At 44.7% G+C, this 27,524-nt stretch overlaps 1 protein-coding gene across 9 annotated transcripts; it reads right to left on the bottom strand.

Annotated features, from left to right (window-relative positions):
• Nucleotides 1-407: 407 nt before the first annotated feature.
• Nucleotides 408-26,722, bottom strand: NDP (norrin cystine knot growth factor NDP). Of its 9 annotated transcripts, none has more exons than XR_010304151.1 (7): nucleotides 25,391-25,874; nucleotides 23,333-23,394; nucleotides 22,005-22,102; nucleotides 21,003-21,115; nucleotides 11,655-12,060; nucleotides 896-1,195; nucleotides 408-689 (listed from the first exon to the last, which is right to left on the bottom strand). XR_010304151.1 is itself a non-coding variant. In XM_064151883.1 (7 exons), the coding sequence occupies exons 6-7, from the start codon at nucleotides 11,871-11,873 to the stop codon at nucleotides 968-970; spliced, it is 447 nt and encodes a 148-aa protein (XP_064007953.1). In that variant the 5' UTR covers nucleotides 11,874-12,060; nucleotides 21,003-21,115; nucleotides 22,005-22,102; nucleotides 23,333-23,394; nucleotides 25,391-25,462; nucleotides 26,448-26,722; the 3' UTR covers nucleotides 408-967. The 9 variants fall into 9 exon arrangements, 8 of the variants coding, with proteins under 8 accessions (XP_064007953.1, XP_064007952.1, XP_064007948.1 ...); XM_064151883.1 differs by adding an exon at nucleotides 26,448-26,722 and having other exon boundaries at nucleotides 408-1,195; nucleotides 25,391-25,462; XM_064151882.1 differs by lacking the exon at nucleotides 25,391-25,874 and adding an exon at nucleotides 26,448-26,722 and having other exon boundaries at nucleotides 408-1,195.
• Nucleotides 26,723-27,524: the final 802 nt, after the last annotated feature.

Below are 27,524 nucleotides of genomic sequence, written 5' to 3'. Positions count from 1 at the left end.
AAGGGCATGTCAGTGTAATCCCCCTGGTTTTGTCATTTCTGGTCTTTTATAGGCACAATAGTACTCACTCAATGACCTAAAATCTACAGATTAAAGTAAGACCTAGGTTTGCTGATGATTTTGGTGTCTCTGGCTCTGTACATCAACAATTCTACCCAACTTAAGAAAAGACTCCATTTAGTATGTCTCATTTTAATCTTTGATTAGTTTTTAGCATTTGAATAATGGCTTTTGTGACAGATGTGTCATATTTCCAGGCTTTTAGAAGGGAACGATGAGTCTGATGACATTTCACTTCTCGAGAGTCACTCATTCACTGGACTTTAATGCCACACACTGCAAATAACCATTTTGGCTGGCTGAGGCTGTGTAATCCCAGGGTGACGTTTCATATCCAGTTCACTTTTCAATGATTTATTTGTGATTTCTGCCAAACCACAGTTAAAGTTGTCCAGTGCTTGGCTGCTAGGTAACCCTTGCCAACACCACAGTTTGTTTTGAAGGCCAATATTACTAAAAGGCTGAGAATAAATTCGCAGGTTAAGAGGTTATGTGTTGGAACTGATGCCCATCCTCTGTCTGAATGCCACCTTCCAGGGCGCAGTGCTGTCATCCCGCTGTCCTTCCTTTCTTTTTCCCTCCTGCCCTTGGCCTAAAGTAAAAGCACCTCTCTGAGGTCATTGTTGAGCCTGAAAAAGAAGAAACTCACAAAAATATCCTTTCAGCAAGAAAGAAAGGCTTCTTAAAAACAAGTCCTTGTGCTTTTGCCTTTGTCACAGCCCATACTTTGCTACCAGCACCATCCAGGACCCCAGGACACTTTAGCTCTCGTATCCAATCCAGCCTAGTTAGTCCTGTCCTTGCTGCAAACGTATGCTGGGAGTGTCGGCCTCACCTTGGACTACTTCTTGGGAGCCATCCTCAGCAGCAGCATCCCAATCCTCTCTCTGCTGCGGCAGGTACACCCCTAGGAGTTGCACTCCTCACAGTGGCAGGAGAGGATGTAGCGGTAGGTGGCCGTGAGCCGCATGCCCCCCGAGCATCGCAGCCTCATGGCTTTCAGCTTGGAGGTCTGAGGCCTGCAGCAGTGGCAGGTGGAGCGGAAAGGCTGCTTCAGGACAGTGCTGAAAGAAACCATTGGCTCCGAGCGTGACGTCTGGCTGCAGCGCCCTTCGCAGCGAGCCAGCAGCACCATCTGTGAAAGGAGAGAGACAGGTTAGGAAACGTGCCCCTGTGGCTGCCAGTGCACAGCCAACACCAGCAGATGGGTACCTTCTTCCAGTCTGTCTGGCCTTTCTTTGCTTACTGCATCTCCCTACCTTGGAAGGCCACCAAGCCCCACACAGTGCATTGCCCCTGAGCCGTGTATGGAAGAATGGAGGCAGTAACACGGGCAGGAGAAAATGTAAGGCTCCTCCTGGAGTCCCAGGTACCAACACCAATAAGGACTATGGGGTCTGGATTGCTGAAAATTGACTCCAGGGCTCCAAATTATCACAGACAGATGTGCAGTAACTGCAACTTCCTGATCCCATGGCCAGCAGGGCAAGGGAGGAGGTGATTCTCTCCTTCTCCCCCTTTATTCTACTCTCATCAGACCCCACCTGGAGGACTGTGCACAGTTCTGGAGCCCCCAACACAAGAAGGACATTGAACTATCGGAGTGAGTCCGGAGGAGGGTCACAAAGATGATCAGAGGGCTGAGGCAGCTCTCCTATGAGGACAGGCTACGAGAGTTGAGGTCCCTTTAAACCTAAACCATTCTGTGACTCTATGATTCTATATTTCTGGCAGTCAAGCCCTTATATCATCATCCAGCCTGGTACTTCTGTTGGATATTTTCCAATGTTTTGAGTGTACATACTAATGATCAGCAGAGCAGGCCTCTGAGGCCAGTGAATATTTCAAATGCTTAGATATATAAAGTAGAAATATGAAAACAATCTCAGTTTATTACTTCTAAAGAAGTACATTTCTAGCTCAGTCCTTTTACCATTGCCTTGAATGCATATAGGCAATTATATTTGTGTCTGTATATATAATTGGATGAGTTGTATCTGTATCACTGCATAGCATAAGAGGATGGAAATGCAAACAATATTAACTCATTGCCAAACACCAGGGTTCACTAGCAAGATTTTCCAAAAACAATGCAGGCTCCATGCTTCTCCTTCTCCTGAGATCACCATCTAAACTGAGACCAGAACAAAGTTATTTGCACAAGAGCCACTAAGGAAGGAAACCAGGCAACCAACAATAGAACAAGGGGACACAGTCTCAAGTTGTGCCCAGGAAGGTCTAGTCTGGATGTTAGGATGAAGTTCTTCCCAGAGAGAGCGATTCGTCATTGGAATGGGCTGCCCAGGGAGGTGGTGGAGTTGCCATCCCTGGAGGTGTTCAAGAAAAGACTGGATAAGGCACTTAGTGCCATGGTCTAGTTGACTGGATAGGGTTAAGTGATAGGTGGGGCTGGATGATCTTGGAGGTCTCTTCCAACCTGCTTGATTCTATGGTTCTATGGTTGTATGAAAGCCCATGGGGAGTCACCTTTCCCAACAACCTCTTGTTTAGCAGAGAAGTTGGATAGATTCCCTTAGGCTTTGTATAAAACATGGAAAGGGTATACTAAAGCTGAAGTGGTTAGAAACAGCTGCAGTTAACTTGTTAGTGTTGGACATGTTTGAACAAACTCTTGAATAAGAGCAGGGAATTAAATGTTCAATCCCTCTTGGCTAATTCCATTTAACCAACACAGACTTAAAAAAAAAATCAACCCACTGTATCATTCAAACAAGGTCAAAATATGATGTACCTGAGGAATTAGGCAGTGCAACAGTCAGAAGTCTATCCTATAGCTGGGAAGAAAGTTAATTTTTAATGCTACATATATCTCGTAGGTGTTTTTTTCCCATGCAGTCTGAAGGATAGCTACACATCCAACAGCAAATATTTCACAGCATGAAACTATTTTGAGCTTCTCTCACTGCACATGTACACCTGGCTGCAAATCTCCAAGTCTTGCAAGCAGGTATGCCAAATGTTTCATTTGCTCTTTAGTCAATGTGTTGGTTTGAGGCTAACTGGAATATTTTAATGAGAGAAATTTGATCATTGGTTGTGAAAAGAAAATAATGATGAAGTCTCTATCATTGATTGGTTTGCTGAGAAGGATGAAAAGCAAAAATGTCAGACTTTGTCCCACTCTAGTCTGTGACACTGCTTCCATTTGCTTCTCCTTCACTCTGCTCTAATCTCTCCACTAACAAACAACGTAAGCTTTGCTGATTGCTTTTGTTTGCCTGTCTGGGAAAGTAGAGGGAGAAAGAGAGGGTAGCTTTGAGCCCTTCTGGGCAGTTTGCTTTCTTGTATTATTTATAGTTTCTATATAAATGTAAATATTGTAAATATAGTGTGTATATATGCTTATGAATTTTGCTTTGCTGTAAATAGTTTCATCTTACTTCCAAGCCATCTGAGCTAGGCTGATAAATTCCAAGAGAGTATGTGTGGGGAGAGTTCCTAACCCATCACATGAGAGACAAAGAGAGAGAGAGAACGTTCCTGGTAGCAATTATGAGATACCAGCATGATCTGCATCCATGGGAAAGACACTGATCATCCATTAAAAATAACTCTTCCAGGAGTACTGGCATGCTGACTGTGTTACCTGGAAGTGTGTTAATATAGTAACACAGGCAGATCACAAAGGAGGAAGGTGACTTCAGGAGCTGATGATCTGGGGTTGGTACCATCTTGTTTCTTGATGTAATTAAGTGATGGGTGGTTGTTGCTTTCTAACAAATTTGCCACCTTTCATGATTTGTAGCCTAAATTTGCAGTCCCCTTCCTGTGGTGGTGTGTATTGATGAGTGAATTCACTTCAGCCTTTGGTAGTAATATGGTGGGAAGGACATTTCAGAGTGCTGTTGAGCTACACCCTGGTTTTAGACTGTCAGCTGCTCAAGCTCCTTCATACCAGTGTCTTTAGTGTACATGAGAACCAAAAAGGCACAATCATTACGGTACTAGCACCTAATTACTGTCAGATAAAGACCCACTTTTGTCCCCTTGGTAAACAAAACTCACTTTTCATAGTGACAGGCAGGCAACTGGTGAAGAGCTACACAGCTATCTAACCCTGCCTGTGCTGCAAAGGAAAGACAGCAGACTGGGACACTCAAAACTGTTAGATCCCTTCCCAGCAGCTTGACAGCTCTTTCTAGGTCCCCAGCTCTGACCAGTTCCCCAGGCTGTGTGCATTGCCTGTCACAGGCTATTTCCAAGTGTTCAGCCGAGGAGGAGGTCAAAGAGGCAGCTAGCAATCATTTGAAGGTTGCAAAAACAAAGGAGTGAAACCCTCCTCAGGAGTGGCAAAAGAGGATGTGCAACGGCCACAAGATGTATTTGTTTGAAAGTTCAGAGGACCTCCACAGCCCCTTCCAGTTGTCATTGCTATGACTGTGTGATTTTAGCCCAAATGTGTGCTGAAGGTGAAGTTCTAATGGTTGATGCTTCTGGAGCTGGCACAGTCGCTTCTGGTACTGTTACCTTAAGGGCTTTTTTCAAGGCATACATACCTATGAAGAGAGACTGAGAGACCTGGGGATGTTTAGCCTTGAGAAGATTAAGAGGAGATCTCATCAATGTCGATGGATTATCTGAGGGGTGGGTGTCAAGTGGACGGGGACAGTCTCTTCTTGGTGGTGCACAGTAATAGGACAAGGAACAATGGACACAAACTTGAATATAGAAGATTTCACCTCAATGTAAGGAGAAATTTCTTTATAGTGAGTGTGACAGAGCACTGGAACAGGCTGTCCAGAGAGGTTGTGGAGTCTCTTCTCTGGAGACTTTCAAAACCCACCTGGATACATTCCCATGCAGACTACCTTAGGGGATTTTGCTTGTGGCAGGGAGGTTGGACTTGGTGATCTCTGGAGATCACATCCAACCTTTCATGTCCTATGATTCTATGACATCTTCTCCTGTATCTGCAAGTACTTTCAGAAACAGCAGGAAAACTATACAAACCCCCAAGGAAGAGGCTTAACGACTAGAGAAGTGCTGCAGCAGTGTAATTATAGGTGAGAAATATCTGCTGTGCCAGTATCAGTGTCTCAATTCATTTCCCATGAGCAGCTTTCTAATGAGAAGCCAGTCAACCTGCAACTGCATTTGTAATTGCTTGGCAAGTCTTGTCTTGGAAAAGACACATTAGTCCCTGGAGACTCTAATCTCAAATTTTACAGCCTAGTTTTTCAGAAGAGCATGGTCAATATTCATACTATGTAAAATGACAATGTCAGGTTTATGCCCTGGTTTTGGATGACAATGTTGACTTTTACAAGCGCCACAGCACCACGACCGGCAAGTCAAATTCACAAGATAACATTTTCAGATATCCCATTTTTATAGCTTTCTAAACTTCTGGGCTAAGCTCAGCAAGATTTAACCTCCTGCTCCTCATAAATCGGGAACAGCACCGGTGGATTTTGGCAGGTGTGCAGATGAGCTGGAAATAGCACATACTTTAAAAGCTTTGCTTTGCCATCCAGTCAATCTCAGCAGCTGCTTATTGCTTTGTATGCTGTCGTGCAGCAGAGATTATCACCTAAATAATTAGTAATGCTTTGATGGCATAGCACAGTAATATGGTGGGGGTATATATATAGTAACAATGTGTGGGTGTTTTATAACCTGATACGCTTCTTGGCTCCCTTTGTCTCCCACACATGTGAACTTGTGTGTGCTACCTAGCGATGCTGCATCCAGAAGCACGGAATCACAGAAACATCCAGGTTGGAAAAGACCCTCAGGATCACCAAGTCCAGCTCAACAATATTCACCTTAGATTAGATCCCTAAGCACCACAGCCAAATAACCCTTAAACACATCCAGGGTCAGTGACTCCACCACCTCCCTGGGCAGCTCATTCCAGGGCCAGAAAGCACAACATGCTGTGTACAACCTGAGTACCAGAAGAGTCTCATGTGTCTAAGCAGCTAAGGAAGAATAGCTTTGCTTAAAGTCACTTAGCTGTCTGGAAAGCCATGAAAGGATTGATATTTGACTCTGATCATTTGGGCTGTATTCAGAAGGATGTGAACTGATTGGTTATTAATGGTGTCTGAAGTCCACTTTTGTGGACTTCTTTTTGTCCACTGATCTGACATGTGTTGAAACAGATATTCAGCCACAATCTGGCTGCACACTGGCAATCTTTCATGAGCTACCTCATGAATAAGTGTCTTTAAAATTTCTCTAAATTTCTCTTTGTCTTGTCCCTGTCTCTCTGGGATGGATTCTTTAGTGCAAGGCTACCAGTGGTAGCACACTTTTGGCACATTTGGAGGGTTTACTGCAGCCAATACTGTCATTTGGGAGGCTTCAGTTCCAATGATGAGGTGACCCAGCACATTGGTGAAGACCAGTGCATCTCTGTGACAGAGATGAGGCAGAATCCAATATGGTTGGAAAGCAACACCTCATGAGCTGATAGAAACACTTCTTACAGGTCAAAGGAACCACGGAATTAATCAGGTTGGAAAAGATCTCCGAGATCATTGAGTCCAACCTATCACCTAACACCTTCTAATTAACTAAGCCATGGCACAAAGTGCCTCATCCAGCCTCCTTTCAAACACCTTCAGGAATGGTGACTCCACCATCTCCCTGTGCAGGCCATTCCAATGCCAATCACACTTTCTGTGAGAAACTTCTTCCTAACATCCAGCCTAAACCTGCCCTGGCACAGCTTGAGACTGTGTCCTCTTGTTCTGTCACTGATTGCCTGGAAGAGAACAACCCCCACATGGGTACAAGCTCCCTTTAGGTAGTTGTAGAGAGCAATAAGGTCTCCCCTGAGCCTACTCTTCTCCATCCTGAACACCCCCAGCTCTCTCAGTCACTCCTAATAGGGCTGTGCTCCAGCCCCCTCACCAGCCTTGATGCCCTTCTCTGGACAGGGTCCAGTACCTCAGCATCTTTCTTAAGTTGAATGGCCTAGAACTGGACACAGTACTCCAGGTGTGGCCTAACCAATGCTGAGTACAGGGGCAAAAGGACTTCCCTGGAAAACACAGGACTCTTTTTTCATCCCTCCTTTGTGCCTCTTTTGTACATTCTGTAGCTGTAATGGACTGTATTTCAGAAGGCTTTGAAACTTTTTTCAGCATCTGCCTGAGGTCACAGCAAGAGGGAATTTAATGATGAAATTACATTGGATGGACGTTTCCAAATGCAACAAAACTACTTCCCACGTGTGTACAATTGGCAGCCTCCACAGAGGAGCACACTAGACATAATCCCTTTTTAACCAAAATGGACAGCAAACATAATGTGTCTTGCAATTTCTGAAGCCGTTTTTAACTTCTGTAATCCTATGCTGCACTAAAAGGGAAAATACAAGGAGTAAAAAGGGGTGGCTTGGTGGAACTAATATATCATGCCAAAAAAGGGCAAAATCTCTGCTTGCCATCAGTTGTCAGTCTAAACCTCACAATGGGAACTTGGTGGGGATGAGGTTCCATGATTCCCACAGCTACTCCCACAGAATCTCCTTCTTTTCTTTTTGTTTTCCTTTTTGGCTTGCTTATATTTTATCACAGTGTATAGATGGGAACAGAAGCTACACCTAATTTTCATTAGCAAGTCAAATATTGCTCTGTGTTTATATGCTAGATCCAGAACAGAAGCCATATGTCTACCAGGATGATTCAGATTCCTGAGACCTTGAGGAAAAAAAAAACAACAAGCAAGCTTGATTTAACACTTCATGAGAAAGTCCTTATGACTGACAGTATAGTTAAAAAATAAGTCTTGAAATCATTGTGGAATTTGGGAAGCCAAGAGATGTTATAATATTTCAAAACATGATTTCCATTAAAGGCTTGATTTTAAAAGAAGCCACTGACAATTTTTTTTCAGCCAGACTTACAAATGTTGGTTTCTACAGCTTTTTTCGCAAACCTCACTTTTGAAATAATCTAGTTTTTGTTACAGTGCATTCTGTGTTCTCATTTCCATCAGTCCTGTGTCTAAAGGCATGACTGCTTTTCTCTGTCATTAGGAATGACACAAAATTGGAGTTCCTGGGTTTGTTTCCTTCCTTCTGAATTCCTTCCGAATTCCTACTGATTTCCAAATTCTGAATTCCTTCCTTCCTTATGAATTCCTGACTTCTGAATTCCTTCCAAGTTACTTCCTTCTTTCTGAATTCCTTTCTTCCTTGTGGATTCCTTATGAATTCCCCCTTCCCTTCCCTTCCCTTCCCTTCCCTTCCCTTCCCTTCCCTTCCCTTCCCTTCCCTTCCCTTCCCTGGGGAATCTGTGCAGACAGCACTACTGCAACACTATTGTAAGGACACCCAGAGTAGGACTTTCCCTTGTGCCAAATTTTGAGGCCATCAGCCCCTCTCTGGCAAGAAAGCACACCATTGGAATGAGCTGCCCAGGGAGGTGGTGGAGTCACTGTCCCTGGAGGTGTTCAAGGAAAGACTGGATGAGGCACTTGGTGCCATGGTCTAGTTGACTGGATAGGGCTGGGTGCTAGGTTGGACTGGATGATCTTGGAGGTCTCTTCCAGCCTGGTTGATTCTATGATTCTATGAAGTTGCATTATAAGGGCAGCAGCCATCCTGGTGCAAAGGGAGAGTGCAGAGCCCTGGGCAAGTCTTATTTTCTGTTGGCCCTTCTCTTTGTGCTCCATTTTAAATTTTGCAACCTCCTGCTACCTATGGTACTACCTCATCCCTGTGCTGATCACAGGGAGCAAATAACTCATTCTGCACTAAAGTTTCTAGGGATCACCAGAGCCAGCACTACATCTGCCTGAAATGCATACATCCTCCTTCAAATGCTCCTAGGATCACTGCTGCTGGGGTTTGCCATCAGGCAACACCACAGGCAGCCCTCTGACCCTAGACTCCATCATGTACCTGCCTCTCATTGCTCTCTTACCCAGCACAAGGCTAGCAACAGCACTTGGTGCTGGCAGTTGTGCCCTTTTGTTAATCCAGGAATGTGGGTGCCTCTTCCCCTAGGTAACAAGTGATAGGGCAAGAGGAATTGGCCTCAGTTTGCACCAAGGGAGGTTTAGATTGGATATTAGGAAAGCTTTCTTCATCAGAAGGGTCACTGGGCACTGGAATAGGCTGCCCAGGGAAATGGTAGAGTCACCATCCCTGGAGGTGTTTAAAAGACGTTTGGATGAGGGCATGGCCTAATAGGAGTGCACAGGGAGATGCTAAGTTATGGCTGGATTCTATGATCTTAAGTCCTTTTCCAGCCAGGTATTTCTATGATTCTATGAGGCAAAGCCACTTCCCACAGAACAGAGGACTGGAAGATGCAGGCACCATGCAAGTGAATACACACTGGATTAAGATGGAACAAATTAAGACAAAAATGAAAAGGAACCAGCAAGAATGTTCCCATTGTTCCTCTCCAATCTTCATGCAATGAAATAAATGACTGTAGGCTACAGGCACAGGCTGCTAAACCATTTTGACACAAAATTTTTCAGACTTGAAATCCCAAACGAAAGATCTTCTTGTATTGCCTTCTGGTCCTAAGCCCTACAGTAAATATCCAATTGTCATCCTGCCTCAAAACAGAGGTCTTGAAACTAAGTCAGGGAAATAAGTAAGAAATGTTCTTCATGTTCTTTATTGTGATGGCTTAGAACTAACATTTTATCCTAGTTTCTAGTTGCAAACAAGAATAGGAACTTTCCAGAGACTTTTTGAGTAAAAGGTAAAGTGAGGGGTATGGCACAAAATAACTGATAAGTTTATATCATAGAATCATGGAATCAGTCAGGGTTGGAAGGGACCACAAGGATCATCTAGTTCCAACCCCCCTGCCATGGGCAGAGACACCCTACCCTAGTTCAACCTGGCCAGAGCCCCATCCAGCCTGGCCTTAAACACCTCCAGGGACAGGACCTCAACCACCTCCCTGGGCAACCTATTCCAGGCTCTCACCACTCTTATGCTGAACAACTTCCTCCTCACATCCAGCCTGAATCTCCCCACCTCCAGCTTTGCTCCATTCCCCCTAGTCCTGTCACTCCCTGATATCCTAAAAAGTCCTTCCCAGCTTTTTCGTAGGCCCCCTTCAGATATTGGAAGTCCACAATAAGGTCACAGTTTAATACTTGGTAGCACAGACATGCTCTTGCCTTCTTTCCGTGGCTCTGCTTGCTTGCATGGCTCCCTTATCTCCCTGCTGACCTCCTGCTGGGGTGCATATTGTGTCTGTGAGGTACTGGGAAGGGAGGAAAGAGATGGGGGGGGGGGGGGGGGGGGGAGAAGAGGCTGCTAGCAGTCCTGGGCTGCCTGGGGTAGGAGAAAAGAGAGTCCTTGTATTGATGTTCCATTGTAACTATATGTAAATAGACCCTGTATACGTTTGTTGCCTTTTGTGCTTTTTCATTTAGTCCACCTTTGTAAATATAACCTCATTTCTGCTTCCCAGTTCTGAGCTTGTTTGCTAATTTACTCCTGGGGGTGAATTCCAACTCATTGAGGTCCAAATCCAACCCATGACATTTATTCATTACCATTTTACAGTTTAATTCTTCAGCTCAGTCCTTGCCTTGAAAGTTGTAAGTTCACATCCTCCTGACTAAAGCCTCACTTGAGGGAGGGGGTGGCTGGGATGATCTAAACTTCCAAACTAGCCCATCTCCTTGGCACCAGCGGCTGAGATCCCAACCTACTGCATCAAACCTTGCCCTTTACTGCTTGTTAGGTTTACCATCATGGTATGTTTCTGCTTTTGAAAAGGTGCAGAGAGAGCCAAGAGCCTTTCTCTCCAGACCTAGTTCTGGTGTGTGCGCTCAGCTGCCTCTACATCAGCACGTCTCTGTGGCTAGATTTGGGTAACAAGTAATCTGCACAGAGAACATCAGCCCAAGTGGATGATTTATCAGTGTACTGATAGACAGTAGGCTGAAGATGAGCCAGCAGTGTGCCCAGGTGGCCAAGAGAGCCAATGGCATCCTGGCCTGCATCAGGAACAGTGTGGCCAGTAGGACAAGGGAGGTTATTCTGCCCCTGTGCTCAGCACTGGTCAGGCCACACCTTGAGTGCTGTGTCCAGTTCTGGGCCCCACAATTCAAGAGAGATGTTGAGGTGCTGGAACGTGTCCAGAGAAGGGCAACAAAGCTGGTGAGGGGCCTGGCACACAAACCCTATGAGGAGAGGCTGAGGGAGCTGGGGCTGTTTAGCCTGGAGAAGAGGAGGCTCAGGGGAGACCTCATTGCTGTCTACAACTACCTGAAGGGAGGCTGTAGCCAGGTGGGGGTTGGTCTCTTCTCCCAGACAACCAGCAACAGAACAAGGGGACACAGTCTCAAGTTGTGCCGGGGGAGGTCTAGGCTGGATGTTAGGAGGAAGTTCTTCCCAGAGAGAGTGATTGGCATTGGAATGGGCTGCCCAGGGAGGTGGTGGAGGCACCATCCCTGGAGGTGTTCATGAAAAGCCTGGATGAGGCACTTAGTGCCATGGTCTAGTTGACTGAATAGGGCTGGGTGCTAGGTTGGACTGGATGATCTTGGAGGTCTCTTCCAGCCTGGTTGATTCTATGATTCTATGATTTTAACAGCTCTGTTGGCACAGCACTCTGCTGTGAGGCGGTGAGGGAGATCCTTACCTTCGAGCTACACTTGTAGAGGGGGTGGCTGATGGAGTCGACGTAGTGATGCCTCATACAGCGGCTGGGGTCGGAGTCAATCACGAAGGAGCTGTCTGTTTTGCTGTCCGAGTCTCCCATCATGGCCAGGAGGGAGAGCATGGAAATCGAAGCCGCGAGTACTTGATTTCCCATTGTCGAGGAACTTCTTGCTGGTAACAGCAGAGGGAGGTAGAGCATCAAAAAACCTCCAAATACTGACAGCCCGAGCCCGTTCCTTTCCAGGATGCTGTAAAGTCTGGTTCAAGTCTCTTCACTGTCATTCTTCTCCTGGAGTTAGAGTTTGCCGAGACTGTAATCCATCAAGGAATCTCCTGTGTAGCCGGGATAAAACCAGCATAAATCACAACGCTGACCAAAAAGATGCCTGGAGAAAAACAGACGTAAATAATGTTAAGGCTCAGAGGACTTTTGCTAGCCAAAATATGCTCTCTGAGTGAGCATCATTCCCACAGCAGGTAGAGTGTATATGGCATTAGGAAGGAGACGTCAAGGCTTAAAGCATTGCTCTGTCGTTTTACTGGGGAGAACTTTTTGACTTTTAGCATCACAAGTGGTGCAATGCCAATCTTTTTCACTTGGTGATATCCCTAATGGGTTTCCCTCAAAACTCTGGTCATTAGTAACACATCTGAGGTTTCTGCAACTTGAAAGCACCCTGTGTCCATTCAAAGCATCCTTGGGGAGCAAAGCTAGGCTGCCTTCTGCATTACAGATGGGAATTTCTAGCCTAGCTAGCACATGCAAAGGCTTGAGGCAGGTTGATCCCTAGCTCTAGGGGATCCACATTGTTCTTCTGCAGCTGCTATGCTACAGAGACTAGGGGCACCCTTAGGATAGAGGGATGCTGAGAGTCCAAGCCTAGGCATGAGCAAGTGGAAAGCTTGCTGAGCACTGTTCTGGCCTGTGTGGAGGACTGCCTAGGTCTCTGGCTTTCCTGACCTCCTGGTATCAAACTCACACATGCACAGGTAGTCATGCATTACTTGCTTACTCGTCAGGCTGCACTTGCTCAATTTCAGACATTTCCCTGTTAATTAAACAGTGGCATTTGGAAAATGCATTTCACTCCATAATAACCAAGTACATCCTAGCTATCAGCTGGGAACAAAAAAATAAATGGAGGTGGAGTCATCTGGATATCCACCCAGGCATCTAGATTTCTGGGGAATGTTGGAGATCCCCCAGAAAACAGGCATGGGCAACCCCTGAAACATTGGCCAGAGCTCTGTGCTGCAGGCAAGGTAGGGCAACTTCCTTAACTGCTTCATCACAACCCCCTGAGCTTCTCACAAAGTCTTGAACAGGGAGTTTAGTTTTGTTTTCACTACAAACAGCTATAGCTTGGAAGGGCTCTGAATTATCCATCTAAATGCAGCCTGATGAAGCAAGGGATAGTCATAAGCAAAAAGAGTGAGGACTTTAGAAGAAACTTGTGCTAAAACCCTTCGCTGATCATGGAGAAATGCTCCCCCGGAGCCTCTTGCCTATTTCAAGTGCCAGTGTTGCCTCATACAAGGCTCTTTTAAAACTGTTTGCTGGTGGTGCTCAAAACCTACTGATAATCATCTCCCAAGCAGCCTGAAATGATGAGGCCTCCCCAGCAGAGTGCTTGATGATTTGTGTGCTGCTTCATAGCTTGTTCAAACACTTTTGTGGGAAGAGTGCACAGCAGTGAGAAACACTTCCAGAGCTCATCCCAGTTGGGATGCTCAAGCTCAAGTGACATACAAAATCTCATGCTGAGAAGAAATATAATTAGGGATGCTGTGTGTACTAGACGTTTTTTAAAGCCTTTTTTGGATTTCAAGCTATCACCCATATGCCTAAGTAGAAAAGAAAAAGTGATGTGAAGTCACATTTAAATTTTTTTTCTCAATGCATGATCTGGTATATTTTTCTTGTGCTAGTTTGAAGCTAGCTAGAATGTTTTGGTGAGAAGAGTTAGATTACAGGCTGTGACAGGGAGACAATGGTAATGTCTGCTTCACTCATAGGCTTGCTGAGATGTACAAGAACAAGAATCCAAACATAGATAAGGGAGACACTCTCTGTATGAGCTCTGGGCTGCATTTCTCTCTCTAACCTAACCTGCCATCTCTCTGATTAATCCACCTGCTTCCTCACCCCCCTGGCCAACACTCCAATCTTCCTTGGGCATAGGGCAAGATCTGGGGTAAGGGAGAGGGGTGGAAGGAAAGGTGTAAGGGCAGTTGGGAGCCCCTCCTGGAGACTCAAATTTCTGGGAGGGCAGTTGTGTTTCTGTATTACCTTTTACCTTGTATATTTCTGTATATAACTGTATATACTGTAAATATTCTCACACGTAACCAGCAACAGAACAAGGGGACACAGTCTCAAGTTGTGCCAGGGTAGGTATAGGCTGGATATTAGGAAGAAGTTCTTCACAGAGAGAGTGATTTCCCATTGGAATGGGCTGCCCAGGGAGGTGGTGGAGGCACTGTCCCTGGGGGTCTTCAAGAAAAGACTGGATGAGGCACTTAGTGCCATGGTCTAGTTGATTGGATAGAGCTGGGTGATAGGTTGGACTGGATGATCTTGGAGGTCTCTTCCAATCTGGTTGATTCTATGATTCTATGATTTTATCTGCTTGTATATTGTGCTAAGCTGTAAATATAAAGCTTCATTCAATTTCCAGAGCCAGATGGGTCTAGTCTGTCTGATTTTACAAAGCTGGGGGGCAGGGAACACCCAAACTGTCACATTTCTGAAGCAGTTTTTTTTTCAGTGGATATGTCATCATAAAAGGAAGAATTGTGCCTTTGCAGTATAATGAACTTAAACTAACACTAACCACTTAGAATCTTGGACACATTTATGCACAGTCTCATTCATGTCAATAAATATCCCTCCAAACATTGTAGCAGGCTGAGAGAGGAATCTCTCAGTCATGGGAGCAGGGACAGACTTGTTCCCAGAAGGGAACTGTACTACTCTGATTCATGCAGATGATGCCCAAGGATTAGCTAACAGGAGGAGGGATGAACTTTCTTTGTTTTCTCCAATTATTATTTATTTAACCTTTTACCTACATTCCTATTCTTTATAAAGAGGCTGACCAGAACACGCTGCTTGGCAAAGTCTCTCTCCAACATAGTTAATCAGTATTACACACCCAGTAATTCCCTCTCTGTCCAACTAAATTTACTTGACATTGGACGGTCTCATCTCATGTAGAATTACTTCCAGGGATCCCCATTTCCCTCTCTCTCTGTCCCACTGTTGATTTTGTGCTTCTCTATCTCTCTGTGTCTTAATGATTTAATACAGTGAGAGAAATCTGGAGTCCTGGCTCAGTTTTCAAAGGCTTATCTCTCTAGTTTTCTTCAGGAAATAATTGGATGACATAGAGTCTGCCTCATGAAAAGACCCTGAGAAAGCTGGAAAGAAGCAGGGGAAAACATGAGAAAAGGAAGATGTCTGTACCTTCTTCGTGATAAACACAGCACAATGCAGAGCTTATCAACACTTTCACAATCTTTTAAATTTGCCCTGATATTTCCCTAGCAAGAAAAAAAAAATGTAATAAGCTTTGATAACAAAACTTTTTAAAGAAGAAAAAAGCACTGCAGTCATGTATTTGTTGGTAGGAAAGGGAGTCCACAGAGGTAAATGTGACCCATCTTTTGTGACAAATCTGTGTACAGCTGTTGATAGACATACAGGCAAAAAGAATGCTTAGGTATTGGACAGAAGACTATTTGCAGATGCCATTCTCTCCTGACACACCTATGTGAAATATACACATACATGTCAGGTATATGTGTGTGGTGGTTTGGGCATTCCCTGCCCCCCACACACTTTGGAAATCACCCAAACGTGACTCAGCAAGCTCTGGAAATTGAATGAAGCTTATTATTTACAGCTTAGCACAATATACAGCAGATGTTTATAGTATATACAGTTCTATACAGAAATAAACAAGGTAAAAGGTAATACAGAAACACAACTGCCCTCTCAGAAACCTGAGTCCCCAGGAGGGGCTCCCAACTGCCCCTTCACCTTCCCCCTACCCCTCTTAACCTTACCTCAGTCCCAAGGAGGAATGGAGGTTCAGCCAGGGAGTTAGGAAGCAAAGTGGATTAGTCAGAAAAATGGAGGGTGAGGTTAGAGAGATGCAACTCAGAGCTCCCCAGAAGGAGAAGTGCCTTATCTATGTTTTGATTCTTCTTCTTGTATCTCTCAGTAAGCCTATGAGACAGCCTTATTGCTGTCTACAACTACCTGAGGGGTGGTTGTGGCCAGGAGGAGGTTGCTCTCTTCTCTCAGGTGGCCAGCACCAGAACAAGAGGACACAGCCTCAGGCTGCGTCAGGGGAGATTTAGGCTTGAGGTGAGGAGAAAGTTCTTCACTGAGAGAGTCATTGGACACTGGAATGGGCTGCCCGGGGAGGTGGTGGAGTCGCCATCCCTGGGGCTGTTCAAGGCAGGATTGGACGTGGCACTTGGTGCCGTGGTCTAGCCTTGAGCTCTGTGGTGAAGGGTTGGACTAGATGATCTGTGAGGTCTCTTCCAACCCTGATGATACTGTGATACTGTGATACTGTGAGTGAAGTAAGCATCATCATTGTTTTCCTGTCACAGCCTGCAATTTAGTCCTTCTCACCAAAACATTCTAGCTAGCTTCAAACTAGCACTGTGTGTGTGCTGGTTTAAGGCTGATTGGAATACTCTAATACGAGAAATTAGGTCATTGGTTGTAAAAGAGTAATAATGATTAAGTCTATCATTCACTGGTTTGATAAAAGGTATAAAAAGCCAAAGTAGAAACAATTCTTTCTTCTTTGTTCTGGGGCACTCTTTGCTTCTCTCTAATCTCTTCCACTAACCTTGGCTAGCAGATAACATGTAAGCCTTGCTGGGTGTTTTCTGTCTGGGGAGAAAGAGAGAGTGGAGTTGGCCCATTCTGGATTTTCTTTGTCCAGGGGGGAGGTTTGGATTTACAATTTCCAAGTTGTAAATACATGTAAATATATTGTGTGTGTCTATATGCTTGTAAATTTAGCTTTGCTGTAAATACAGCTTTATCTTACTTCCAAGCCATCTGAGATGGTCTGGTAAATTGCAGTTGGTGGGGAGAGGGGGAGGTGGAAGTCCTCAACCCACTACAATGTGCTGTATGAATTTGAGATATACAAGAAAAAAGCCTCACAGAGACATTTAAGCACATAGAAGTTAGTGTGTAGATTTTTTGATGGTGTAAAAAACATCACTGTGATGAAATATGCTGGCATGACATTTTCCATTTCCAGGTGATACTGTGGAATGGCATTTCACTTTAAATTAACTTTCTTTTTTAGGAAGAAGAATGTTGTATTCCCTTTGAAATGCAATCTGAAATGATGATATCCTAGAGAGCACACCATATTAGGATTGATATATGTAGCTTCTGTCTAAAACCAGAAGCAGGTACACCTGTAATCACTGATCATTACTTTCACATAGATATTTTTTATTCTTTTATTTTACCTATTTTTTCCTCCCTTTCTTTTCCTATGGGGAAAAAAAAAAATGTAGTGGACAGCTCATTTGTCAGGCTAACAAAAGGAAGCTAAAATGATGCTTCTTTACAGCACCCTGTGGAGAAAAAGTTAGAGTCATAGAATGGCCCAAGTTGGAGGGGACCTCCAAAGGTCATCTAGTCCAAACCCTCACCTCATCACAGTCAGCAGGGACATTCTCCACAAGATCAGGTTGCCCAGAGCCCTGTCAAGCCTCACCTTGAATACCACCAGGGATAGCACCTCAACCACCTCCCTGGGCAACCTGTTCCAGTGTTCCAACACCCTCATTGTAAAGAACTTGTTCCTAACATCCAATCTAAATCTGCTCTTCTCTAGTTTGAAGGCATTGCCCCTCGTTCTGTCACTGCAGGCCTTTGTAAACAGTCTCCCTCCATCAAAGATGAAAAAAATTACTTCATATCCTGAGGCTGGAATCTGTCTGCAAACACATTTGGCCTTAACAGTGGATGAAAATCACTGCTTCCCTTTTTTTCAGAGTTCCCTGATACAGACATGACATAGTGTTAGTAAAAAGCTTATGGTGCCCTTTCCATCTAACTAGTCTTCAGGAATTCATAGAGACATAACATGCTAAAAACTGTTACAGCTGTTGCTTCAAACTGCTACAGCTGTTACCTAAAAACTACAGGGGAAAAGAGAAGACATCCCAAAGCCAGGCCACGTGAGTGTGCAGTCCAAAGCTGTATTGTACACACACATAGGGGAAGTTAGGATTATTTTTCCTACTTTATGTTGTCATTATTATGTGGTTCCTCACCATAAGGTTGATCAGACACTGGAACAGGTTGTCCAGGGAGGTGGTAGATGCCCCACTCCTGGATGTTTTTACAGCCAGGCTGGATGTGGCTCTGGACAACCTGATCATAGAATCATAGAATCATAGAATCATAGAATCAGCCAGGTTGGAAGAGACCTCCAAGATCATCCAGTCCAACCTATCACCCAGACCTATTGAGTCAACTAGACCATGGCACTAAGTGCCTCATCCATCTGATCTAGCAGAAGGCATCCCTGCCCGTGGCAGGATGGTTAGAGCTGGATGATCCTTGAGGTCCTTTCAAACTGCAACAATTCTGTGATTTACTGCTTTTTGAATGCTGAAGTAAAACTTACTTATCATGCTCTTATTTACAGTGTGGTGAAGGTTAAGATTTTGTTTTGCTTTAAGGACAGAAGAAAATTCCGTCATCTGGAATTATTTAGCCAGTCACTTGGTGAGAACATAAACAGAAATTCCCTTTTTTTTGCTATGTATCTTGGGAAAAAAATAAAGAGCTGAGCAATTCTCCAAAGGCCTATTGGATCTGCACTGCTTTTACCCTGGAAGGTAGGAAAGGAGCAAGGGAAAAGCTCATTTATGGTGAACTTCTGCTTAGCTGTTCCCTGCTACTGAGCCCCCCTGAATTAGGTATGAGTGTATGCTCAGCTTGGCTTTGGTTTGCTGTGCATTCTCCATGCTTGAGACTCCTCCTTGACGATGAGGGTACAATTGAAGTCATTCGATGCCTTTTGTGTTTTGGAGGCTGCCAAAGTCCCGGCGGAGCAGCAGTGTGTGTATATATAACTAAGCCTGCCCTTGCATGCTGTGCGTATTTAGTAAACACAATTACTTGGATCCTACCCTGTGGTTCCCTCATTCTGAATTTGTTATGTAAACAGAATTTACAAGACTACTTAGCTTCTCCAAACTTCAGCCACTAAAAAAAGTGTCACTAACCATATACGTGCCTGTACACATGCATGAATGTGTAGTGTGTAGTTCGCCACTGCTATTCTGATAGGAAAACAGACACAAAAAGCTTTTATGAGGCCAAATGTATTTCTCAGGAAGTTTGTTTAACCTGGAAAAGTTCATGCCAGAAAGATGATAACTGGGGGGATTTTGTGCTCCAAGATCTGGACTGAGGTGGAAACAATTGCGTTGGTCAAACTATACCACTGGTTTTACACCAAGGCTTATTCTGCAAAGGTTAACTACCCACTGCCATGAGAAGGGCCATGATAGGGGATGGGGATGAGAGAGCAAGGAGAAGCAAGCTGTGCTGGAGACATCCTTCAATCCTGCAGTCTTGGGCATGGGGTAGAGCTGCAGTGTCCCTGCTGCCTCCACCTGGCTATGGTGCTAGTGTGGTCTGCAGCAACCCATTACCAGGACATGCAAATAACAAATCTGTGCTTCCAGAAAACCTGGGGAACCATTTATCCTGTACCTGCAATGAGCTGCTGAGGCATCAGGTGGGCTGTCAGCTGGTGGACCCCTGTGTACAGACCTGCCCCACTCTTGACCACAGCTCCCATATGTTAGCCGCAGCTGGACTATCCTTTTGCTGGGGCTACCATTGTGAGGAGGTACCCATGTCCTGAAGCAGCATGTTTGTTCTGTGTGCTCACAGCTCAAATCTGGCTCCCAAACCACATATCTGCTAGGACATTATGTCCCTCTGCTGGGACATTAAATGCACCTGAAGTGGCTTTCCAGCCCTGTGGTAACCTAGCCTGTTGCGGTCTGTTCTCAGACCTCCTGCACTCTCCATAGCACTCAGCTTCCAACCTGTGGAACTGCCTACACCATGCTGAAGCACTGCTTGTGCTATTTGCTGTAGGACAAAACTGTATCAGTGATTGTTTGAGCAGTTTAAGAAAACAGTTTATATGGTAGGAGAGATGACCTAAGATGCTGTGCCCAGTACTGCTTTCTGTTGGATCAACTCAGAGGCTTTATCAGCTCCAGTGCATGATTTAGGTCTGTAAATAAGCATCTTCTCCTCTAGTTATTTTACTGTGGCCATCTCTGTTCCATCAGCAAAATAGCTGGCCACCTCCTGGTTGGACAAGATGATCTTTTGAGGTCACTTCCAACCCCCAACGTTCTGTGATTCTGTGACATATGCTATCAAAATCCTTGTTCTGTGCTGCAGCCATGTTTCGAAACACCTGACAAAGTCACAGAGTGACCATGTGGGAGCTGGGAAGCAATAGGTGAACACAGGGAACTCCATCAGTTTGTGAAATGCAGCACTTGAACAGGTTTCTTCCCCTCACAAGACAGGACAAATGCCAAAGTAAATATTTCAAGTGAGGGTCTTAGAGGTGAAATGCTTTCTTGAGGCCTCATTATACCAAATCAGGTATAGAACAAGGGAACACAGTCTCAAGTTGTGCCAGGGTAGGTATAGGCTGGATGTTAGGAAGAAGTTCTTCACACAGAGAGTGATTTCCCATTGGAATGGGCTGCCCAGGGAGGTGGTGGAGGCACCGTCCCTGGGGGTGCTCAAGAAAAGCCTGGATGAGGCACTTAGTGCCATGGTCTAGTTGATTGGGTAGGGCTGGGTGCTAGGTTGGACTGGATGATCTTGGAGGTCTCTTCCAACCTGGTTGATTCTATGATTCTATGAAATGAGCATTTGCCCTGCTGACATCCAGTTGTGTGGAAGGCTTGTCCCCACTGACACCAAGGGGAATGTGCTCACCCACAGCACAGGAGCTCCATCCACCTGTAACACAGGAGGTTGCAGGAGAGTGTGTACCTACAAGGAGGACAGGCAAATAGCAAGCTGGACACAGCTGGGAGGCAAGATGAGAGGGGAAGGAAAAAGGCAGAAGGAAAAGAGGCTCAAAAGGAAGGACTAAGCCACTTCATCTGAGTGTCCACAGGAGGCAAACTCATCTTCTGGTCCTACTGAGGCTGCCTGTCCTACCACCTGTCAACCAGCAACCTGCAGAACATTGTCCTGTGAAAACCAAGGACACAAAATGGACATTACCTCTGAGCAGTCAGAAAGGTCAGACACGCTGGTGGCAGTGGAGGAAAAGTCCTGCACGTTGTTTTCTGCTCTGCAGCTTCACTAAGTCTTTTAATGTTTCAGGAGATGAACGCCTGTGACAGAAAAAAGCAGGAGGACCATGGTGTTTGAAGCTTAAGAGACAGCATAGTAGTTACAGTAACTATAACTGGAGAATGCACTGCTGCAAGCACCTCTCAGACCATCATCAGCATGTGATGAGAACGCATGGCACTTGTTCCCCAGGCTTTGATGGGACAGATATGCCTGTAGCCAGTGCTGCTAAACTGCAGCCTGCGTAAAGCCCCAATAACTCTCCGTGCAGAGGGGGCCCAGTGCTTGAAGTGGAACAAATTAAGGTGAACAGCACTTGAGCTACCTGAGCTTCCCTCTCATTATGAAGTTTCTAAGAACATTTCCAGGCAGCTTGAAGAGGGCCAAGGCCTTTCCTGCCCTGTGGTTGAAATAACAAACTCTACAGTGGGTACTGCACGCTGGCACCCTGCCAGCAGACAGGCACAGACCAGCATGGAGAGAAGTTTTTTAGTACACTTGCAAAGAATAACTACTGGTGGACAAAAGAGTGCTTGTATTTGTATTCTTTGCTATTCCTGCTTCCAGGAAACTTCAAATAGATTGATTAGGGACATGTACGGGATCTCTCTCTAATGAGCTAGTAGAGCCATTTAATGGTGAGGTGATGCCAGCCTTGGAGTCTTTCTTCATTCTCATGTCTCTCTGAATATCAGAGTGGTCATGGTCTTGAGCATGGGACAGGAATTGTGAGGAATATGCATTTTTCCATTTGCTCATGCAGGAGGTGCTAGATGGGATCATTCCTTAGTGAAGTACCAGGTGCAGAGGTGAGCTGCCTGAATGAGGCTGCCCATCCTTCCCAGGAAGCAAACTAGCAAGGGTGGCTGCTGGCTAGAGCACAAATATTCCCAGCCAAGCATTAGCTATAGGATTTGCTTCAGTAATTACCTTTACTTTAGTCTTGTGACCCAACATGAGGCAAAATGACTCTTGGCCAAAATACAAGTTGCTGAGAGGTCTAGGGCATTCAGGCATGTGTCCTCTACCTGTTGGAGTGTGTTACAAGCTGGTGAGCATTTTTTGACTATCCTTCATGTATTTTCCAGAGAACTCAAAGGATTGGCATTATCAATAAGTGCAGGACTAGGAATGGGTTTCCTTTTCTTTAACAAGTGCAGGACTAGGAATGGGTTTTCTATTCTTTAACATTAAGCAAGGACATTCCTGCCACAGGGACTGGCAGAGAATGCTTTGCATGCAGGACACAGCATGATCAGAGGAGTTGTTCCTTCTTTTCTAACCCTAGAGCAAAATCCTCCCTTCTTTTATACTCAGGCAAAACTCAGACCATCATCCATATAATTTGGTTAGGGAACATAACTATTTGGCTCATGGCAACAATTTTTTGTCTTCTATCAAGAGGAACAGAGTTCTTCTGGGTCCCATTCTCTTTGAGCCAAGCTGCTATGACAGTAATGCGATTGTCACTGCCATGGTATGCTTAACCTTTGCCAAACCAGAGCTGAGGCATTAACTTAGATCCTCAACTCACATGTCTTAAAGGGCAACGTAACCTGTGCTGCCTCCACAGCGCCAGCCCGACACAGTTTGCAGCTCAGTAATAATAAGTATGTAAATGTGATAGGCACAAGCCACAAAAATGATTGATGTTGGTAGAAGAGTAACAAAGAGAAACTGAAAAATAGTGATGTGGTGGAATTCCTAGGACCTGGTATCTCCATGGTACCAGCAGCCCACTATCCTGACACCAGGAGAAAGGCTACACTCCTCTGTGGTAGAAAGCATCTCCATGCTACACAATGGAATTCCAGCACACAGGACAAGGACCAATGGTGTCTGGAAGTGGTAGTGCCACTGCTGCCCAGATAATAGTCTGAATTAGATTATGTGAAAAAAGGAGGAATATATAGACAGCCAGCTGCTCAAAGGCTTATTACAACCTTGCTTTTATTGTTCTGCTAAGTTAGAGGTGGGGCATCAGAGGGATTCCTAACATACCACTACTGAGAAACTTTAATATGCTCCACACTGACACATATAAAAAGGAAATAACAGCTGATCATAGTCAGCAGAGACTGCAGCATCTCTTCACATGTATGCACAGAAGCAAGGACAAAGTGGAGTGCTCTTGGCCAGGCAGACTTGAGTAGCCAAGCTAAGCCTCTCTCCTGCCTTTGAACCGAATTTCATGGAAAGGAGTGTTGAGCAGGAAGCAAGACATCAAAAATTAAGGTGACCTGGGCATGACTACTCACCCCATCCTGAGATACCAGGACACAGAGAAGGGCAGGGTAGCTGAGAGGCTGCACATTTAACACTGATGAAAAGAAACACATGTTTACACAACCGACAATGATCAAGTGGAACAAGATATCATAGAGGGCAAAAGTTTAGCTGGGCTCAGCAAAAGGACCTGTTTTGTATGTGAGGGTTACAGTTGCAAGGGTTTTATTTTTAAAGAGTTTCTGGAAGGGTTGTAAACCCTCAGAACTCTCAGACTTCAGTCGATGGGGTTAGGGAAAAATCCTTCACCACAGCAAGTTACCCTATAGCTGCCTGCCATGGGGTCTCTATGGCTGTCTTTGATGTGGCTGCTTCCAGCCACGCTCAAGAGGTGGATTGCTCAAATAACATGGGACTGTGGCACAGTTACATGTAGCAAAACTTTTCTACAAACTCCTAGAGACAGGTCTCTCCTCATACTCAGCAGGGCATTAGAGGCAGAGGGTTTTATAGTATTTGTAATACAACTATCTAATATTTAGAATTGTATTTACAGTGGTAACACTGGGGAGGGAAAGAATATTTTCTTCTTCTTTCAGTTAAACAAATAATCCACCAGACTTGGTGGACTGCAAAAAATAAATGTCTCAGTGGCTACATGCAATCTATGCACCATAGGTAGTCAAACCCCTTCAAGGTGCAAGAACAACCTTGAGCGCTTCCTACTGCATCTGACAGCAGACATGCCAGGAAAGGGACACAATAGGCCCAGGGGAAATAGGGAATGAAGCCAACTCCAGAGAAACTGCCTGTCAAATGAGTTGCTGGAGACATCAATGTGAGCCTTCACTGTGGCTCACTTCCCTCCCAAGTGGGAAAAAGAGATTGCAATCTTATCAATTCAAGCAAAGAATGACATACAGATCCTATCATAATCCTTGACAGCACATGAGGATTTGTTCTGGATGACTTTTGTGGAGATCAGCCATGTGTAGGTAGCTACCTGGAGTATTGCTACTGCAAACTGTGCACAGGACTGTCTAATGGAAGTATCCTGCTCTGCCTCTGATCAAAACCAGGTGCTGCACAAAACCAGAAAACCTGCATGGGACACCTTCAGGTAGAGATCCGAGCTTGTAACTAGAGTAATCAGCAGCAGCCTCTATATCAAATTGCAATTCACTAAATCAAGTTGCATTTTGTTTTATAAGCTTGGAACAAATATCTATTCCACATTCACTTTTAATGGAAAATCCTGAAGTGTCTTCTTATAATACCAGTATTGCAAATAAGAATTCATTATTCCATGTCAATGTGTAAGTAAATCACACTGGGAACCCCTGACTCAAGCTGCTAAGCAATTACTCACCAAATGGCTCTATTTAAGTAGAGGGAATTATTCATGTGTATAGAGTGCTCACAGATAGGAGTAAGGTCCCACAGACTGAGTAAAAGTGAGCATCATTACTACTTCCAACGGATTTTAAAAGTAAAATAAGGTCCTAAAATGTAGATGTTCCTTGATGGGGGACAAATAACAGCACTTTTATTATTAGTTCCACATTTATTGACTCTACCAGGCAACTGGGTTGCTTCTATTACAAAATAACTTTGCAATAAGGAACTGGCTTGCAGTGAATTTGTCCTCACTGCTGGTTTTAAATAGAAACAGTAATTTGCCTCTCTTTTTCCAGTATGCAGACTTTTCACCAGGACAGTTACAGAGCTTTAGGAACTGTTAGCAACTTTTAGCATGCAGGAAGCTTTTTTCCCCATCATTAAAGAGCTGCAGAAGCCTTAACAAACTACTTGTCATGCCATCTATTGAGGCAGAAACAAATAAGCTGTGTGACAGGGAGGCTACGGGAGAAATTTAAATGAACTTGAGGGGTAGCAGACAGTCCCACGAGAGTCTATCTGCACACACTTCAGATTTGCCACAAGAAAATTGCCCCCAGCACACTCCCCCCCACACACCCTGTCTGACTGACACTGCAGCACTTAGATCTTCACATGGTTCATCTTTGTTGTTCTCTTTCTTTTGCTACTGGACCCATTTATTTGAACTTTAATAGGATGAATTCACTCACCTAAATCCTAGGATGGAGACGGGGGCTTTCTTTCTCAGCCAGGCTCTCCTGGGGCAGCATCCGTCCCTGTACCTTGCAGTTACATGACACTGACGCTTTATCACTGAGCTCATAACAGTGAAACTCTTCTTTTGTCCCAAAGACACAGAGAATACAGCCTCTGACACTGATACACAGCAGAATGATCTGCTAGCCAGCGAGGAGAGCCTCCCTCTCTCCTTCAGCAGGCGATCTGGGGTCCTGCAGCATCCTCCCGTGTCAGCTACCAACTGCACAGCCACGCTGCGTTACGTGTCGCGCTGACAGGGTCGGCTACCTACTAAATATATCCCTCAGCGCTGCACAAAGGCAAACACCGTGGCTTCCCTCACTGCTTTCAGCCAATCAAGAGTGAAGATTAAATCTGTCCTAATCCATAACCAGTGCCGTGCAGTCCGTAGTAAAGCTTCCCAGAAGTTTGGATAAATAATAATGTGCAAATGAGGAGAGCTCCTGCGAAGCATGACACACAAAGCTCGAAATAAATATTGCCTGTTGTTTCCAAATATTCTAAGCACTCCAGCAGATGACTGGCAAGGGAACGGCATGCATAAATACTGATAGAAGTAAACAGTCCAGCTTTAAGCTAGGAGGCTTGCCTGTGTCCATAGAGCCCTGTTGTAACGAGACAAAGAGGGTGGTGGTGATACCAGCGCTGTCTCGACGAATTCAGGGCAGAGTCCACTACGTCCATTCACTCCAAAGCCATACAGTAAGGACCAGCACAGGGCTGCAGACAGCAGCCTGGCACACTCGCAAGAAGAGAGGTTTAATCAAGTTGCTCAGAAGCACACTGAGCTGCCCGTTTGACTGCACGCAGGCATTCTTCAGACGGGAGATCAAGACGCAAGCATAGAAGGAGACACAGGTACCAGAGCTGTGTCGATTTCACATCAGTACCTTTAAATTTTAAAAATGGTACAAGGAGAAGATGTGTTTGTCAAAGAAATTAAGCACTCAGTTTCTAAGTCCATGTAATACTCAAAATCCGGAGGAATCTTTTAATCTTTGTGCTTACCTTTGGAAAATGCACTGCTCCTTCCTCCCCTCGAACTCTTCAGAGAGCTAAAAAGAGGTCTTGTTGCTTCCAAATGCTTTTGTTCTTCTGTCCCTCTGTCACATGGCTTGCCTTTTATATTTGCAACACACAAAAGTTAGAGCTGTTGTTTAAGAGAGAGAGGGAGAGGGAGAGGGAGAGAGGGAATGTCAAATGGAAAAGTGCCATTGCAGTCGTATATCAATCAGGGCAGCGGCAGCAGCAGCTCACTGGCAAATGGGAATTCCACAGAAATGTGAAGCTCTTGTTATCTGAGAAATCACAAAACACCACCAGCCAAGCTCCCCTCTGCAGGGACGACTTATTATTGGCAAGCCAGGAAATAGAAGGAAGTGTTGGCTCTCTTTTGTTGTTGTTATTGTTTCGGATCTGGAGATACGCTTGCTGTGGCATATGCAAGCCAGTGGAATAGAAATCCTGAATCAAATTCCTTCCTAAACACATGCACTGTGTGCAAGACAAAGCAAACCACTGAGAGGCAAGGTAACAGAGCTAAGCAAAGAATATATATATATATATATATATATGTTTGCAATTCAAAAATACCTATACAAAAGCTACTTCTTTTTTTTTCCTGAATTAGTCATTAATCTACTTTTTGTTTTTTCTTTTGACAAGTGTTGCTTGGGATTTTTTAAGCTGTGATTGATCTCAGATACCCTTAACTCAAACTGTGCTGCTTTGCTACAATTGGTGACCTAAATCATCTGACAAACCCTGGCTTTCCAGCAGAGTAAGCAGCTAACCATTTTTGTATAGAAATACTTGCCTGCAAATCTGTAGTTCTGATGCTTTAGGTCACCTGCCCTGAAATCCTGAAGCTCCTCTCAAACAAATCCAGAAGTTTGTTCGCAGATGCAGACATTGTCTTTCTGCTCTACCCACCTTGATCTGAAGGTTATACTTCGATCCTTTTATATAAATATTGTAGATTAATGAAAAGAAAAATAAACTTAGAAGTTAATGCCCTGAGGGGCTGAAGGCAATCTCCATCCACTGGCAAACCTCACTTAAAAGGAGCACGTTGCAGCACAAGAT

The sequence above is a fragment of the Pogoniulus pusillus genome, chromosome 12 (genome assembly GCF_015220805.1).
Source record: "Pogoniulus pusillus isolate bPogPus1 chromosome 12, bPogPus1.pri, whole genome shotgun sequence".
Lineage (NCBI taxonomy): Eukaryota > Metazoa > Chordata > Aves > Piciformes > Lybiidae > Pogoniulus > Pogoniulus pusillus.
This window is presented reverse-complemented; position numbering and strand designations above follow the sequence as displayed.

Coding starts and splice junctions, on each gene's coding strand:
- NDP (XM_064151883.1), bottom strand. CDS start 11,873: ATGCTCTACCTCCCTCTGCTGTTACCAGCAAGAAGTTCCTCGACAATG. Junction 1,196..11,654: donor TCTACAAGTGTAGCTCGAAG/GTAAGGATCTCC, acceptor CTCCTTTCACAG/ATGGTGCTGCTGGCTCGCTG.